This window comes from Euprymna scolopes, chromosome 18 (genome assembly GCF_053919585.1).
Source record: "Euprymna scolopes isolate OS-2025 chromosome 18, ASM5391958v1, whole genome shotgun sequence".
Classification (NCBI taxonomy): Eukaryota; Metazoa; Mollusca; class Cephalopoda; order Sepiida; family Sepiolidae; genus Euprymna; species Euprymna scolopes.
Genome location: NC_136499.1, coordinates 81,764,452 through 81,783,912, shown reverse-complemented (window position 1 = coordinate 81,783,912; position 19,461 = coordinate 81,764,452). Strand labels below are relative to the sequence as shown.

Genomic DNA, 19,461 nt, shown 5'->3' with positions numbered 1-19,461 from the left:
AGATATCTCACTACTGATGCAATTCTCTATCTATATAAAAGCCAAGTACGTCCAAGGATGGAATACTGCTGCCATATCTGGGCAGGAGCTGCTAAAAATAGCCTATCCTGCCTTGACAGAGTACAAAATAGACTTCGTGGCTTAGTGGGGGATGCCCTTTTCTCTACCCTGAAACCTCTCTCCCACAGAAGAGACGTTGCGAGCATGTCCTTGTTTTATCGTTATTTCCATGGCAGATGCTCGTCTGAACTCCAATCTCTGGTCCCCCCTCGCAAATCTTTCACGAAAAATACCCGTCTAGCTGAATCCACTGTGAAAAATTTCCCCCACTCTTTATCTGTGCCTAAATCAAAATGCGGATTCCATGAACAAAGCTTCTTTCTTAAACTGCACGCCTGTGGAACTCTGTTCCGTCTGCCTGCTTCCCACCGGACTACAACTTGGATGTCTTCAAGTCCAATATTAACAAATTCCTAATGAACTGCCCCCTTAATTAAACATTTCAGCAAATCTCCTCACTAACGTAATGTACTTGCAATAACCCTTATCCCTGAGTGGCTTCTGGGCCTTGATAAGTGGTGATCACTGTATAAAAAAAAAAAAAAAAAAAAAAAGGTACATATGGTATGCCCATAAACGCTGACCATAGAATGGAAAATAAAGTTAATTACTTTTCATTCAAGGACCCATTACAAATAGGAGACAATGTGCTACTCAACAAGTCACAACCAAAAACTGCCCAATCGTCTTACCTACAATGGGTAAGAAAATATACAATAATCATATCAAATAATATGAATTGCAAGGTTCAGAATGAAAATGGCACTGCAACCTGGATCCACTGTGCACACATCAGATAGTTGGTCCTACGTCCACAACAACTACCTTTTACAGATCTTCCACTCCCGCTATGCGATGAATGCAATCAACAGCCACTGACCCTTCCAGTAAATAACTCAGAGAAAAAACGGCAACATTCTTCACAGGTCGACAAAGCCAGGAAGACACCTGCAAGATTGTGGAGGCAGTGTTATATTGTGAAATATAAAATCTCCATCGACCCTATGTAAACAAAATACAGATTGCATCAGCGGAAGTGGAGACACCCAAACATCAATAGCAGCCACTGATACTACAGCGTCGATTCATAAGCAACAATGGTGCCAACCATCGACCCTATGTAAACAAAATACAGATTGCATCAGCGGAAGTGGAGACACCCAAACATCAATAGCAGCCACTGATACTACAGCGTCGATTCATAAGCAACAATGGTGCCAACCTGTGTTTAACTACAATATTCGATCGATTGCTAATGATGCATCGAGTTGAGAAACTATAATTTTTGTACCCATCTTTCCACTACAATACACAGTTCATTATAACAAAGAATTCTTGGACAAAACACATTGCCCAAGGTAATAGGTACGTTAAGAGAGAGAAGGCCAGGAGATTTTCACAGATGGGATACGAAAATATGTGATAAAAATATTTATAAAATGCCTACAAGTGACAAACTTAGTCTAAATTCATTCACAGATACACCATGTTTAAATAGGAATAAAACTAATATGGAATCAGGCAAACTAGCATTTCCCTATGGCAAGGCCAACTGTGTTCTTACGACACTGCAGTGGTGGCAGAGGTACTTGTATGGATTACTTTTTCTCTCTCCAACAGCAGCAGCTAACAAATGTCTTTGCCTTTTCCTACTCACAGTAGCAGAGGCTGTTAGCCCACCGACGGCAACAACAAACCATAATAATAAGGACTTTGTTATTTTCATCTTCTCGGAAATCCTAACAACAAGAGACATTTCAAATTATTTACACCTTTAACAACTTTAATAACAAGGACTTTAATATTTTCTTCATTTCGGATCATCCTATCAACAAGAGACATTACTAATTATTTTCACTCTAACAAACCTTAATAAGGACTTTGTTATTCTCTTCTTCTTGGAAACTTCTTATCAAGAAGAGACATTTTCAACAATTTCGTTTCTTTCAATAAATATTTAACTTAATACTCTGTTTGTCTTTCTTACTATCATACACTAAATTTGTTATTCTGACCGTTGTTATCTGGTATTGAGATACAATACCTTGTGATGAAAATATAACAACTGATGTCAGAAGTTTACAACACCCATCTGATGCCAGAAGTAACAATAAACACGAGTAAAATATGAAAAATAGAAAATAACATGTGACATCAACTTCACATATCTATTGATAACATTATTAGAATTAAGCTTAAACTTGAACTGTAGTCTCTTCACTTTTGAGGTTTGTGGCCTTTCTCTCTTGTGTCACCTTTGTGATTATTGGTACCTTTATTGAAAATCTTTAAATTTTCTATTTTCTGAATTTGTTGCAATATATCAATGATATGAGATTTCTGTTCGTTTTGTCAGAAAGTTCATATCAGATCTCATTTCACAATTTTTTCCATGCTACTAAAATCCCTTTTGTAAAGACACTTTAACAACACAGCAGATGGAATTTTATCAATAGACTGTTTTGGAAATATACATTTGTTTTTACTTAGGTGTTTGCATAGTAAGCAAAAGTGTTTCGCCTCTCCTTATTTTAATCACACTTTTTTAAATGTGTGATTAAAACAAGGGGGGATCTGGAATTTGATATGTGTCATAAGTGAAAGTAATGTTGTTATAAAAAGTAACGGCCACCTTTGTTTACAAGTAAATCATGTTTACTTGCCTCTCTATGAACAAAATCATTTTTTTCTTTTAGAGTGATGATCTTGTTCAGTGTATGTAACATTTTCCCACTTATAAATACATTGCAGGAAACAAGAATTGTTTGTCAGTCTCTTTCGTGCACTGAGGGGGGGAGGTACTGGCAAAGAGGAAGAGTTTCAAATATCTATTACTTACTATGCATTATACAGGAAAATTGAGAAAAGCAAGAAATTCAAAACTCCCACGTCTCATCTCCATATAAATATCTTTAATCAAATTTTTTTATCTTAGCCAAAAGATCAAGTAACCATAATATAGAGTAGTTTGTTCCCAGACATTATCTTATTAAAAAAAATACATAAAAAATCTTTATGATGTACGATACTGAACATAGATATTATATTTCAAAAATTACATAAATTGATCAATCATTGTTACGGACACTAGAGGAACAAAAAATCACATAAAATAATCAATTACTTTTTAATGTATTTATGTATAAATTTGGAAAAACACTGACAATGTATAAATGTGTTAATTTGGAAAATCTGTTGAGTATTCTTCCGGAAATCACATCATTTCTCTTAAAATTATGGTGTCTATGGTGAGGAGGGAAAGAAACACGGCATCATTGAAATTCATGTGTCAACAAGGGTTGCCTAACCATGACAATGTATTTATGTATTAATTTGGAAAACCTGCTTTATTATTTTCCACAAATGACATCATTTCTTGAAAAATCATAGTGTCGGTGATTGGATGGGAGGAGAATCACTAACCACGACATTTATGTATTTATTTGGAAAACCTGCTGAGTCATCTTCTGGAAATAACATTTTTCTAAAGATTATGGTATCAGTGGTTGGGAAAGAAAATAACACAATAATGTTGAAATTTATGGTGAAGCAAGGGTTGCCTAATCACTAATTGTGTCAGTATTTATGTATTAATTTGGAAAACCACTCAGTCATCTTTCGGAAATTACATCATTTCGCTTAAAATTATAGTATCAGTGGTGGCGGGAGAACAAACACAGTAATGACGAATTTTATGGTGAAGCAAGGGTTTCCTAATCACTAACCAAGACAATGTATTCATGTATCAATTTGAAAATCCTAACGAGTTATCTTCTAAAAATGACATCATTTCTCTTAAAATTATGGTGGCAGTGGTGGGGAGAAAAATTAGTTCATGTTGTGCAATACCCGTATAGAGTAGGTTAAATTATTTATATATGTATTTACATTACCTGTCTTAGATAAAATTATTTTATATATGTGTTGTACATTACCTGTCCTAGGAAAGGTAAAATTACTTCATATATGATATATGTGCAGTAAATCATGCGTCCTAAAGAAGGTACAATTATTTCATATATGTGTTGTTTAATACCCGTCCTAGGTAGGTAAAATATTATTTTGCTCAGGATAGCAAATGATACATACATCGTAGTCATAAAAACATCTTCAATATCCTAAAGATAACAGCTATGTTCAAAAGCAACTTCATTTTTCCCTTTGCTTTATACAGTCCCGAGCAACGCCGGGTAGCCCTACTAGTCTATTATATAAAAGACGGTTGTCTGTGTGTGTGTGTGTGTGTGTGTGTGTATGTATGTCTAGCTAAATGTCAAAATTAGAAAAGGGACAACCATGAATATGGTATTATTGAAACCGTCAATCTTTTGGGCATGTAATATCGAAGATTCAGAAAAAATATTAATTTTTTCTACCTTAACGACTGCAAAATTTGATGGACGGAGGGAGGTCACGTAAAATCGTCTCCTTCTAAACGATTTTAATATTCGTGCATGCATGAACAACATTCGTCTCTTGCATGCGTTAAATACAAAAATTTGCAACATCATCTTCTGACGATTATCGTAGCCGAGTGGGTTTGTTCATAACTATTAGGTTTTAGGTTCGCACCCACGTTACAGTGCATGTTTTGTCATTTGCATTTAAACAGGGTTAAAAGATTTTAAAATATTTTTTGTTTTGAAATTTGTATTATTTATTTGGCATTTTTTTATCGGTGGTTAATTAAATTAAAAAAAAAAACAATTTCTAATTTTGAGGGTTACATAAATTTCGAGGTTTATGTAAATTTCGAGGGCTACGTAAATCACAGTTTTTTCTTACTTTTTCTGAATAATAAATAATTCTTTCTATTTTGTTATTTTAAAATTGAATTAATTTCAGTTTGCTTTATTTTTAAGTTGTTTTCTCTCCTATCATTCAAGCAGACATATTACACAATAAGTAATAAGTAACCATTTTAAAAACATAAGAACTTTTATTTTAGTTAAAAAATAATTCTATTTTGTTATTTTTAAAATTTAATTATTTTCAGTTTGTTTTATTTTTATTTTTTTTTATTTAAAAAGTGAAATTTATGGACTGCAAAGTAACACAGCCATTGCAACGAACCATACAGAGAAATCTTTCTAGACTGAGGCAGCATTAAAGAAATCGCTTAAACTGGCATATACAGTAGTCATCAAAAAGTGCTCAACATCCTGAGAATAGTTTCATCTCTTTGTATCCTTTAGATACTTCTTTCTTTGAAAGATTACATTTTCGTCGGAGTATCGACGTTGCCCACGATAGAATCGACAGAAAGTAATGAAAAAGTGCTCAATATCCTTAGTATAGCAGGTGTGTCCAAACGAAACTTCATTTCTTCTATTTATTATTTGTGAACCTTGGCAACGCCGAGTATCCCTGCTAGTTACTGCTAAACACCAAATACGGCAATAATTATATAAAAAAAAACTAAAGCACTCATATGTTAGCAAAGAAAGTGAAAAAATAGTGCATGATGTTTGCTAAATTGAGTTTCAAAGAAATAAATGTAAGGGATGTTTTGTTTTGCATTGCATAGAGGGTTGTATAAAAATAACTATAAAACAAATACAAATATGTGTGATAATATGCCAACTTACAAATATGTGTGATAATATGCCAACTTACACTTTTGGTCTGCAAGGACTACTATAATAGCGGTCACAGATGGATGAACACTTGGTGTGGAGGCAGCAAGTGTAACAGACGCGCAGACGAGGTGACCAACCATTATCTGCATCATCTCCGGTCACTTTGCAGTCTTCCTTCTGAATCGGAGGCTGCCATGCACACATTTTGGTACAGTTCTCACAAGCCACGTTCATTCGTTCACACCTGTCAAAAAGAAAAAAGAAAAAACGGAGTAGCAGACTTTTTTTCACTAATAAAATGGGTCGATAGATGAAAAAGATCAGATAAAAATATACTGCTCATTCTATACCCTATATATGCATCATTATCTTTAAAGTATTCAATTTATTCTTAGTTTTAGTCCCACATTATTTTTTAATTAAATTTCTATTTTCTTTTTTCTTGAAATCTGCAAGAATTTGAGCTTTTAATAAAATCATACATAAAATCACAGAAATAAGAAACACATTCAATTAACAACTAAACACAAATATATTTAAAAGAAAACCTATAAAAACAGCACAATGAGAAGGGCTAATAAGTCAATGTTACATGCATAAAAACACACACACACACATATATATATATATATATACCAGAGTCATGAAATATTTAATTTTACTTATTAAAATCATCAAAATTCTAATTACTAGACTAAAACAATTAAAACCATTTTTTGTTCTAGTTACAATCGCAAAGAAGTCAGCTTTTCTTGGAAAAATCAAAATATATAATTTCTAATGAAACTATTTCATTGCTCTTGACAATCTGAAAATAAAAGAAAAATTATTGTTTTAAAATTGAAACCACTCATCCATTATAATTTAAATTTTAAATGGTAATCTGAAATCAATTAGGATTTCAGATAAACATTGTTCATTGACAATATATTAAAGTTATTATTGAAAAACAAAACTAGCAAGATGATATATACTTTTATTTTAAAATATAAAGTCAATTATAGAATCATATGTCTATGTAAATAATGCAAAACGTCTCACAATATCATCTTCAAATCATACATTACACCATAAGCTAGTTCACTAATTTTCTAATATATAAGTCTCACCTATCATTTATGCAATATAATTATATTAGGTGATTGCTCCATTCCATTTTGTAGGTGAAATCATACTGCTCATCTTCATCTTAATAATTAGACGTATACATTATTCCTAGTCATTTTATTTCACACAATAAATTGCATATCACTATGTGCCAACTTGACCAGAAATTGGTTTAAGGTAAATCTAAGTATCATATAACTATCGTTATCTGTTTAGATTAGTAATATAAAGCTAAAGACTCAAAATCAACAGAATATTTCGGGGGTTAAATCAAACAAACTAGTAAAAGAAATTTTTTTACTCGCGAGTTTATATAATGAAATGCATAAAACATATAATATAGAATTTGAGGTATAATGCAGGAATATATTATATAAGATTAATATTCTGTTATCATTGTTTGAGCTCCAAGATATTGATTAGAAATAAAATAATGCTTGGACTAGAATCACAAGAATATATGTATGTGATAGATTTTTCTTGACCCTGTAGAGAAAACAAGACTTAACAAATTGATTATTAAGAGCCCACAGGAGTACAAGCAATGGTATAATCAGCTGTAGTTGGTGGAGGAAACCTCTGCAAACGATGATGATGATGATGATGATGATGATGATGATGATGATAATAATGATAATGATAATAATAATAATAATAATAATGATGATGATAATGATGATAATAATAATAATAATAATAATAATAATAATAATAATAATAATATCATCAGAGAATACAAGGTTACTTCTTAGCTGTAAAGAAACTAGAATAGAAGTAGAAATTGTTAAAATTATATTAATTTCATTAAAACTGCATAAATAAATAAATAAACATAAAGACAACAGAAGGGAAATTATTGCAAAGAAATGCTTTACTGTTTTTTATAAAAAATCAGAATCTATTATTGGTGTAAATTCATAAAACATTAACATAAAATATTTTGATATATTCTTACGATTAGAAAAATACAGCGAAAAGGTCTTGAATCAATTAGTGTTTAGTGTGTGTTATATCAATATTGAAATAAAAAATTGCAAAAAAAAAAAAAAAAAAAAAAAAAAAAACCCAAAACGATAAAGTTCATTCTATACAAATCTTTTAGGATAGAAGTAGATTTTGTTACAAGTATGATTTGGTTTCAATGTAAGCAAAGATTAATTTTGAATGGGATTTATGTGATAACTATAAAGATAACTTTTATGATTGTCTTAGAAAATAGTAATAATAGAAATTTTTACCTATAATGAAAAGTGTATTGATAATCGATTTTATTTGCAAGAAATCTATCCTATATTTTATATAATTAATGAAAGACACATTTTAATGTCAGTTTTTTCATTTATATTGAAGTAGAAACAATAATATTAAATACAATTTTAAATAATTAGTGATGTTTTAGCCATTATAAAAGAAAACGAAGAATTCTAGCAAAAGCACGAAAAATTTGTCTTAGTTTAATCAAAATATTATTTGTACATCTGACATAAATTTAATAGATTATATGCTTAAACGGATAATTTATTTCTTTATACATTATAACATGATAGTTGACATCATAATTATTTGTCCCATATCAGTTAAGCTATAATGTTTGAAATTTTCGTAGACATTTCATGTGTTCTTTTCATAATAGAATAATGGATTTAAAAGAATGTGTTGTTATACTCACAACACAATCGTATTTAAATATCAAGTAATATTACTAAAAATATTAAACACAAATTTAACATAGGACAACATTGCCTAAATAATCAATTTTCTTGCGAGAGTGGAATCAATTGTATCAATATTCATTAATAATTAGTAATTCATTTTAGGTAATTAACATGTATATTTAATAAATACTTTTATTATAAAACGAAAAAAAAGAAAACTATTCATTGGAAAAAAACATTTCACAATTTAGCTGTTTTAATGGTATGTAAAGGATAAAAAACTAAATAGATTTGAATACTATTCATTTAAAAGTTCAAGTCATCGAATAAATATATATTTTTGAAGAAAATATTCACTTTCGCCATAAACTTTGAAATGCTTGTATAATATTGACCAAATAGATCAACAAGTTTTGTTTGCAAATTGGCTGCCAGCGCCACCTTATTTTCCTATGTGTGTTTTTCTCCATAGCATATCTGCCCTCTTTACTATTTTTATGCTTAACAAGGATATTTATTCTAAAAATAATATGGAAACAGATGTAAAGCGGAATCAAGTATACCGATAATTATTAACACATTATACGTGATTAAAAATGTATTTTAAATAATTATCTGTTGCATGGATGATTGCAAATGATTGAGGAACAACTGAATGTGATATAACAATTTGAAACAAAAAGAGACTTTTTGACCATTTCGTCTGCTGACAAAGGAATCCTATACTTTAAAGCATCTAAGAAAAATTCTTTTCACATAAGCACATGAAACGCCAAGTTATCTCATAAATTAATAAAATCAATATCATGCTAATCGTATTTTCGTGTCTAACTACACTAGTTTGAATGTAAATTAATACTACAAGAATTCTTAACCATATCTTCTTTAAGCATTCAAATAAGCAATGGCAAATGGAAGCTAATCTAACTTGAGGCCAACTTTAGAAAAGTAAAAGTATATGAATAAAAAATCAAGTTGTTAGTGTAATGACTATATTTTGAAGAATCATTTACACATTAATAGAATTGAAACTACATACCTATATCAGTACAACTGTGTTATCTATTGTCATAGCTTAACTAGATGAAACTTCTATAGGTGTATCTAGTGATATTATAAATAATTATGGCCTGCTTTAATAGATGATAATAATTAATCAATAATAACCACATTATCGAATTTTGTTTATTGAGAAAAATATCAGTAAATTAACCCAAATTTGTATTTACTTTCATATATGAACTCATCAATATGTATATCATCATATTTGGGTTAACATCTATTTTACATGCTAACAGTGTTAGAAACTGATTTAAAAACTATCCCATCTTAGCCAGGTATTTATTTATCCGACTTTCTATTAAATCCTTTTTTATCATTTCCTCCTATGTCTTCGTTGCCAACTTACTCTCTCAACGATTCTACATCTGCTTACTCTAGGGGGTTCATCCATTCTTCCATGTGACTATACCAATAAAGTCTCCTGTCTTGCACACATCTGCCTATACTTAGGTAGATTTAAGCTTGCCTTTAAGACTCACATCACGTATCCATTATGTCATAATTTATTGTTTATTGTATCATATTTCATATCATTTCTTTCTAAGCAACACATTTCCTCAACTCTCACTGGCCAGGTTTCATTTTCATACCTCATCACACTGCATACACATCCCTGATAGATTTTTCACTTGATCAACAAGGATAATTTTCTGCTAGTTAGTAATGCCAGAAATTCCATGAACTTACTTTATTTACTCCTAATTCTTGCAATCACACTAGCGTCTCATCCTCCCTGTGCTCCAAAGTATCAACAAGGAGACAAAACTTTTAGACAACATCAATAGCCTAAACTTTCTCCACATCTGGGTTCTCGTCCGTTTTCATTATCTTACACTTTCTGCACACAAACTGGTTATCCTCTCTTAACCTACCTGTAATTTCAAAATGCTTCTACAAAACCCTAACCCTAACCTACCTGTAATTTCAAAACACCTGATTTTCCACAAACTAAGCAGGAAAACTCTTCTCTTATTAAAAGATTTACTGACCATCATTTTCTCAGACCTTTATTTTTCATAGTATTTATGCAAGTCTGTAACTTAATAAGTAAACCTTTCACAGGCAAGTACAAAATCATCAGCATATAAAATCCGAACCATCTAAACTCACTGATAACACTGCTAAGATGCAAATGAAAAGCAACAGATTCAGTACAGAACCTTGATGTATTCCCAATTTAACATTAAAATGTCACTAAAACTGGTGCTAATTTTAACACTACTTTAGCCAATCTAATGTAGTTAATCTATTGTCAATGGCAAATATTCTTTGGAGTGATTTGTTTCCATTTTTTCTGTTTCCACAGAAAACAATAATGAATGGAAATATTGTTTTGAATTGACCTAAAAATCAGAGAGAGAGAGAGAGAGAGAGAGAGAGAGAGAGAGAGAGAGAGAGAGAGAGAGAGAGAGAGAGAGAGAGAGAGAATATAAAGAAAGCAATAAACAATCATCACCATTTTATCTAAGTGATTCATAAGAATAGAAGGGAGGGGTGAAAAATACAAAAACATTTCTGTTCATTTAAAAACCACCCGACATGCATGGAGTAAAAAAGAAACAAATAAAAAAAATAAATGACAGAAAAAAGAATGGAATAAAATATCCTGAAAAAGATGAAAATAAATGATAAATACAAAATATATTTCTGTTTTCACAAACAAAGACTAATTGCATACAAGTAAAATAAAAAAGAAATAGGTTGATAGATTGAAGGTTTCACTAAATTGATGGAATAAAGTTTGATAAGAAGAAAGGCAATAAAAAGCGTAAAACACGACCAATCAAAACCAAAATTGTAATGAGTCATAATATTATAAGATAAGATTCAAACAAAAAGCAATAAAGCTAAAAGCATGCATTTTCACTTTCACGTGTTTTCATTCATTGCTTAGTGGAGAGGAGGCATCAAGGAAGGAACTGCTGAATGGGACCATGCAACCAAAAAGTAAAAAGGACATAACACACTTAGCAGTGATTTCGCTTAGTTTATTTTCTTTTTGATACGGATTAAATAAAATTTTTCTATTAAAAATTGAAACGACTGAAAAGAAACTTGTATCAATATTAACATCTTTCTTTCTACGCTTAAAATTCCTTCAAGATAACAAATTTGCAGTAATGGTTTCCCAAGAAATAAAACTATTTTTTATGTGCAACATGTATTAATAAAACATTTTTTAATATTGTATAAAATAATATATAGAAATATAATTTTCGAAGCATCTGATATCTATGTAGCAATAATATAATTTAGAAATACTTTATTTCATGAAAATACCTCAAGAATTTAAGAAACTAGTTTTTATTTTCTTTTTCAATTTTATCATAATTGCTTTTATCGGACCTGCTTATCCTTCATGCCATTCTTTAATTGTTTAATCGCCACTAAAACTGTGTACTTAAAAAAAAAATACTTTTATTTATTATTTCTAATTTCCCTCAAAATACTAAATTTTTACAGTGAATACATATAATAATAACTATAACATGTTGCAATACTTGCGCAGCAAGTGTTGCACATGGAAACAATTCTGAAAAGAAAAACTTACAAAAAAAGTAATACTTATCAGTAATTCCAAAGTGTTATTGTAAATACTAGAGCACTACATCTGTTTTTATTACTATGATGTTCTTAGACAAAAACAATGTTCTGGTTTTACTGATAAGGCAACATTAAAAACCCCCAAAGAAAATACAGGCAATTAAATTTAAATTAATAAAATATATTCTACTGAGACAAGATTTTATTGAATAACAATTTCTAACCTTTTCCTGACGGTTACACCATCCGTTATCTGATTATTTGTATGATAATTATTCAAATATTGTTCACATATGAAAAGTGTTGTCCAAATAAATAACAGTAAAAAATAATAATTATCTTCTTTTTTGTCCTTTTTCTCAACCTAATCTCATTTTGCAAAAACACTTTCCCAATTTCTCCGTTATTTTTTTCTTGAGTTTTATATTTTCTCGCCCCCTTCTCATAGTTCATTCTTTTTTCCTCAAGTCTCATAACTTCATAATAGAATATTTTTGACACTACCTCTTCTTCCACAAAGTAAGATTTTCTGTTATTTTCATTCATTTAAAACATAGACTCACCTAATCTTAAAGATCATTTACCATAACTTGTGTTAAGGGCAATGTGGTATTTCCACTGTTTCATTTCTGTTTCCTTCATTTTCAGTGTTCTTAATAAACTGAGGTAACCAGCCTCAAATGCAAAACATGCCAAGACATCCCATCAACTATCAGGTTCTTTAGTGATTGCATCCAGTTTGCCCATTGCATCTTACATGTTGGACGGTTTCACCAACACCTTTCTCCAATTGCTGATGACACGACCATCTATGGCAACACATCAAAGGCCATAAATGACAAAGTTCTCTCTAATTCTCTCTCCTCTGATCTTGAGCAAGTGGTACAATGGGGGAAGAGGTGGCTGGTCACTTCTAATGCATCCAAAACCAAGCTTCTATCTTTACATCATTAACGCTCTGATCCCCATCCGGCATCAATTGAAATGGATGGCTCTCGTCTTGGAGAGACTCCATGTTTTGACAAGCTTCAGCTTTACTCCTGATCTGAAATGGAACACGTACATGAAATCTGTTGCCAGGGACGCTGGAAAAATGGTGGGATCCTTCTACCACTCCAGAAGATATCTCACTACTGATGCATAAAAGCCAAGTACGTCCAAGGATGGAATACTGCTGCCACATCTGGACAGGAGCTGCTAAAAACAGCCTATCCTGCCTTGACAGAGTACAAAATAGATTTCGTGGTTTAGTGGGGGATACCCTTTTCTCTTCCCTGCAACCTCTCTCCCACAGAAGAGACGTTGCGAGCCTGTCTTTGTTTTATCGTTATTTCCATGGCAGGTGCTCGTCTTAACTCCAATCCCTTCACCCCCCCCTCGCCAATCTTTCACGAGAAACACCCGTCTGGCTGAAACTACTGTCAATAATTTTCCCCACTCTTTATCTGTGTCTAAATCAAAACGTAGATTCCATGAGCAAAGCTTCTTTCTTAGAACTGCACGCCAGTGGAATTCTCTGCCGCTTGCCTGTTTCCCACCTGACTACAACTTGGATGTCTTCAAATCCAACATAAACAAACTCCTGACAAACCGCCCCTCTATCAAAACCCTCAATACTAACCGCCCCTCTATCAAAACCCTCAATACTAATGATTATTGCAATATTATCTCATTGATTACTGTACACGCAATAACCCTTATCCCTGAGTGGCCTTCGGGCCTTGATAAGTGATGACCCTCATGTAAAAAAAAAAAAAAAATTTGAATCATCAGCAGCCATTCTTCATTTATATTCATTGATGGTACTTTTGGGTGTCTTCATTTATACATAAAAATCGTCTTTTGTGATACTGCCTCTTTCTTCTTTATAACCTTGGAAGCCATGTTGTACCAAATCATTATTTCTATTAGCAACATTCCTACCCTTTCTGCTATTGCTTTCACAGTCCGATGGTGTCGCTTCACTATTATATTTCTTGCTGGCCTATATGCCACCCCGTATTATGTTCTTATGGTCCATTTTTTAAACATTGTTTGGAGAAGTTCTGAATAGAAAACTGTACCACAGCCAATCATAAACTCGTTCAAGAATGACCCTCTTCAATTCTAGTTCTTCATTTTCAAGCTAAAATATTGAAGCTTCTTCCTGCTCGTTTACAACCAACGAGATTTTGCTGATGTTAAGGCATGCACTTTATTTTTTTAACACAAAAACTGCATTCATTTTTTGACTTCATGTTCACCCTAAACAAGGCACAGTGTCACTTTGATATAGGGGCTACTATCAGGGACAGTAGTTGCAGGGATACTATGTAGGGAGTCGAGCAGTAAGATGTCTATTCACATGAATTTCTGCATGTCAGTACAGTTTATTCACTTGAATTTCTGCATGTCAGTACAGTTTATTCACATGAATTTCTGCATGTCAGTACAGTTTATTCACATGAATTTCTGCATGTCAGTACAGTTTATTCACTTGAATTTCTGCATGTCAGTACAGTTTATTCACATGAATTTCTGCATGTCAGTACAGTTTATTCACTTGAATTTCTGCATGTCAGTACAGTTTATTCACATGAATTTCTGCATGTCAGTACAGTTGAGAAAACATGAACCTGGAAGAGAGTTCCAGAGTCTAGCAGTTCTGAGCAAGAAACTATTAGATTAGAAGACCTTCTTACATCTAGGGATCTCTACTATGTAAGGGTGGAACTTGGCCGCTTGTCGGGTTGGTTGCAGGTATTTACATTGAGGGGGTACAAGGGCTCGTAGTTCGTCAGAGCATCCACCATTAAAATATTTGTAAAGCAGGCTGATGGATGCAACATTTCGTTGATAGCACAGTGGTTGAAACTTGGATGACAGTTCAGGACCAATCAGGTTGGTGACTCTCTTTTTGACCCTGTCCAGGAGCGAGAGATTAGTAGCAGGTGCACCCGCCCAAATGTGACAACAATAGTCTATACATAGGCGAATGGTGGCCTTGTAAAGGTATAGGATACTTTCAGGTCTAAGTAACTTTCTAGCACGGTAGAGAAAGCCCATCTTCCTTGCAGCGGCCCTGGCAATGCTCTCAATGTATCTGTTCCAACTCATGTTCCCTGTGAACGTTAAGCTGAGGAGTTTAAAAAAAGTACTTTTAGGTAATATATTTTTAGCCATGGCAATTGGTGGTTGAGAAAATTTCTTGTAATTATTGAAGGAGAAAAGCTTAATCTTGGCAGCATTGAATGTGACCGTCCCTATTCCACTACAGGATTGGAGGTCTTCCTCGAGTGTTTCTGCCATTTCCTTACATATATGCTCATTTGTTTTCCCCTTGTGCCTGTTAGAGAGCGTGGTTTCATGAGCAAATATACCCATCTTAGAGACAATTTTATCAGGGAGGTCAATTATGAATATTAGGAATAATAAAGGTCCAAGATCCCTGAGGTACACCCACATTTATATCATATTGTTTAGATGTATGACCATCGATGATAACCTGGATTCTTATCTTATTTAAGAAGGATTTAATTATGTTAAGTATTCGTCCAGTGATACTGTATGATCTGATTTTCCTGAGAAGACCATTGTGCCACACCTTGCCAAAAACCTTAGATATATCTAGGGCTACCGCTCTACCCTCCCCTGCTTTGTCCAGTGTATGGTATATATGTTCAGACATTACAGTTAGGATATCTGCTTGCCTAAATCCATATTGTTGGTCAGTCAGAAGTTTAGCAGTTGTTAGGTGATGGACTATTGCTTGGTTAATTATGGACTCAAATATTTTGGTGAAAAGTAGGAGGAGGCTAATGGGGCGATAATTTACTGGGTCAGTTCTTTCACCAGAATTCTTGTAAACTGGTACCACAGAAGCAGTTTTCCAGCAGTCAGGAAAGCAAGATTCGTTAAGGCATTTGTTGAAAAGTTTGGAGAGAACTAGAGCTACCACAGTGCAACAGGATAAGATCAGGTCCACATGCTTTTGAGTGTCTAGGTTTTTTGTGATATCATGTGCCTGAAAAGGGGTAATTATCAGACCATCCACTGTGGCGTCAGTCTGCAAAGAAAAGTTAGGAAGGGTGTGGCTTGTTGGGTCCAATGTGGAATTTGAGGTAAACTGACTGGCAAGCATGTAAGCCTTTTCGAATGTCATGCAAGCAACTTCATGATTGTTGGATGTTGGGAGAATTGTTGATTGCCCATTATTTACTACACTGTTGTAGATTTTTCAGAAATCACGGGTTTCTAATTTCTGTGCTTCGATGTATTTTCTGGTGGTTTCGGTATAGTCTCTGTTAATTGTCGCTATTTCTTTTTTACAATTACTTCTAGCTTAGATATACTTTTGTCTGTTTGTACTGGATTTATGTTGGTTAAATCTGCAGTATGCATGCTGCCTTTGTGCAATGGCTGCTGCACAAGTAGAAGTGAACCATTGGGGAAAGTGGAGTTTGCTATAGAATTTCCAGGTAGGAACATGTGCTTCAATTGCTGTTTTGAACCATTCAGTGGTCTTATTTGTGCACTGTTCAGCAGGAAGAGAAAAGATATTTCCCTGTGCAGCATCTCTGATGAGATCCCTGATGGCTTCCCAGTCAGCCTTACCTTGTCGTTTTGAGCAATTGCTGTTCAGTTTTGGGATGATAAGTAAGGGCGTTTTCTACCATTATCACAGTGATTAGCATTTCCAAGTGAGCTATGGCATTTGTTACACAATCATCAGGAACTGTGGTCAGAAATAGATCTAGAAGTGGAGCATGTTGATCTTGCTGATCTTGGAAATGTGTCGGAAATGTAATCATCTGTGATAGGGAATGAGATAGGCGATTTGATAGTGCCACACCATATAACTCCTGTTTTTGAGTTAACGACTAGTAAATCCCGGTCACAGGGTTCTCTCTTGATCCCTATTCTCTATCAACATAAAAATTTTATCACTGACTTTTCACAGTGGATCTCATTGGCTCTTTTTTCAATATAGTTGCATGTCACAACCATCCAACAATTGGATAATTTTCTACCAGCATGACACAAACCATAAAGAATTCCCATCTATTCATCCTTCCAAGCACTTTTGCTACCTTATTGCCCTTTCCAAATACTACCTCACTTGATATCCCCTTTTCGTTAAGGCCCAGCAAGTGATTCTACTATTAACCCCAACTTTTTAAGAGGGTTCTATATTTACTCCACTATTTGCAACATATATCATAATATCATTAATATATTAGTCAGAGTGATTTTCAGACTACTACTATTTTTGGCACAGAAATGAGCCTAAAAATAAAAAAAAACTTTGACAGTAAGTTTTTTTCCTTTATAGTATAAAGTACTTCCATATTTTTTCTGATGTAGGTTGGCCAACTTAAGGTTCATTATCATAGTTTCTCATCTATTAGGTTACAAGAAATAGCAGTTCAATTCTCAAAAGTTTAATTACTGACCTGACTTTAGCTTGGATCATTGTCATCAATTGTATTACTCTTCCACTCCACCATTTCATATTGAGAGAATACTCTCCACACATTCAGGAAATTTTTATAATACTTTCTTTTAATATTGGAGCCTCTCTCATCCAATTTTACTCCATCTCTGCTTTTAATTCATTTTACAAATAGTTTGTGACTTAAGTGGCGTCAGCACAATTTATGTCTGCAAATTTAACCTTGCCATAACGATCATGTCTTCCAGCTATCGTATTCATTCTGATAACATTTTACTCCAAACGTATGTCTCTCCACCAGTCAGATTCCTTTATATTTTGCCATAAGGAGAAAGTCAAGTATTCATGGAGGTTTTGCTATTATACTGCATACTGAAACTTCTAGTATTTGTACAAGTTGATCTTGCTCTATTTGCTGTATTGAAGTTCTCCATTCTTCATTTCTCTGGGTCTGAAGAAAATACCTCACAATATGCCTCATTCGTAGCATCTTTTTACAATCTCTAATTATGTGTGATCATTGATTTCTAAATTATCGAATGCTCTGTCCGTTTTTTTTTTAACTTCTGCACTTTGTGAAACTGCTGCAATTGCAAATTTGAATGAGGTCAATCTTAACATTATGTGCATAAACTACAATGAAAGGTAATTTTACCACTTTATCATGTCCTCTTATCTATATATCCTGTTAGTCTTGCCAACTTTTTTTTACATTATTGGCCTATACATCTACTAATTCCCCGATTCCATTTCACTCTCTTCAATTTTATATAGATTTCAAAACCTTTAAACCTAATCTGGATCATGTCTTTATCCAACTGGTTCTCATTTCTTTTTTGTCATTTAAAGTTTTTAATTTGTTAAGTTACTGCAGCATGAGTTTCAATTTAGGAGAAAATAACAGTTAAAATTTTGAATATAAAGCAATGAAATATTTCTCTCAAGAAAAAATGCCCCCAAAAAATGTTGATTGAGAAAAAGTAGATTGTGTCAACATTTTTACAATGTTCTATTTTTGTTTATATAATACAGTTTATATTATCCTTCATCTTTTTTTCTCCGAGTTTTTAATTATAAAAACTTAAATTTTCAACATTATATATGAACTATTTTTTTTGAAAGTTAGAGCAATGTGTGGTAGACAATGCAAAATATAAAAAAAAAAGCAAATAGAAAAAAAGGATAATAAAAGACAACAAAGATGATACTAGCTACATGACCGGGCGTTGCAATTTGAAGTGAAATTATTTTATTTGCCCATTTCTAAATTTATACTGAACAAAAAATAAAATTTTAGTTATAATTGAGACACCTCTTTATATTCTTCAATTAAAATATAAATTATTCTCATTACTGATTTTGATTTTTCAGTCGTAATCGAAAAATGTTTCTATATTAACAGTTGTTAGGATTTGACTATGTAATTTTTAAACAAACTGTACCAAAGTACATTATTATAGTGCCCATAACTAAAAGTTTGATATATCAGTTTAAATGCTATTTAGATCTAACTTTTAAAATCTTTCAGGATAACTTCATATGTTAGCTATAAGTTTTTATTTTATCTGCTGAGTTTTTTCTTTTAAAGCAAGTCAGCAGATAATTCTAAACCTTATAAAGAGGTTTTATTCCTCCAATACTTGAACAACCATGATTAAATATAACAAAATATAAAAATAAATATATACTACAAGTAACACACTATTATCATCCTTATCTTCTATTATTCTCCAATTTATACTGTAAAACATTTATAACTTTACTTTTTTAATCTATGAAATTTAAAGCATGTGATAACATTTTTATTTCATATTTTTAGTAAGATAAGAGGAATGTTCATTTGATTTTCGATAGCACAGAATGAAGATACATTGATTAACATTTTAGACTTTAATATAATAGAAGTTAATTCCTTTTTGTTTATTGTTGCTATTTTCAGATATATTTACTCTTATTCTAAAAAGGAAATCCCTTTTTGCTTCTATTCTACTAACTACCTATTGCCCCTTTTTAAACAAATGAA

The 19,461-nt window shown here is 32.4% G+C and overlaps 1 protein-coding gene across 8 annotated transcripts in view; it reads right to left on the bottom strand.

The window, feature by feature from the left end:
* LOC145297666 (uncharacterized) overlaps window positions 1-19,461 on the bottom strand; it is a 1,332,115-nt gene that overhangs the window by 264,683 nt on the left and 1,047,971 nt on the right. For all 8 annotated transcript variants that reach the window (XM_080143840.1, XM_080143841.1, XM_080143838.1 and 5 more), the window contains one exon: window positions 5,677-5,883. In XM_080143840.1, coding sequence (XP_079999966.1) covers window positions 5,677-5,883 — 207 coding nt within the window. The remainder of the gene's footprint in view (window positions 1-5,676; window positions 5,884-19,461) is intronic.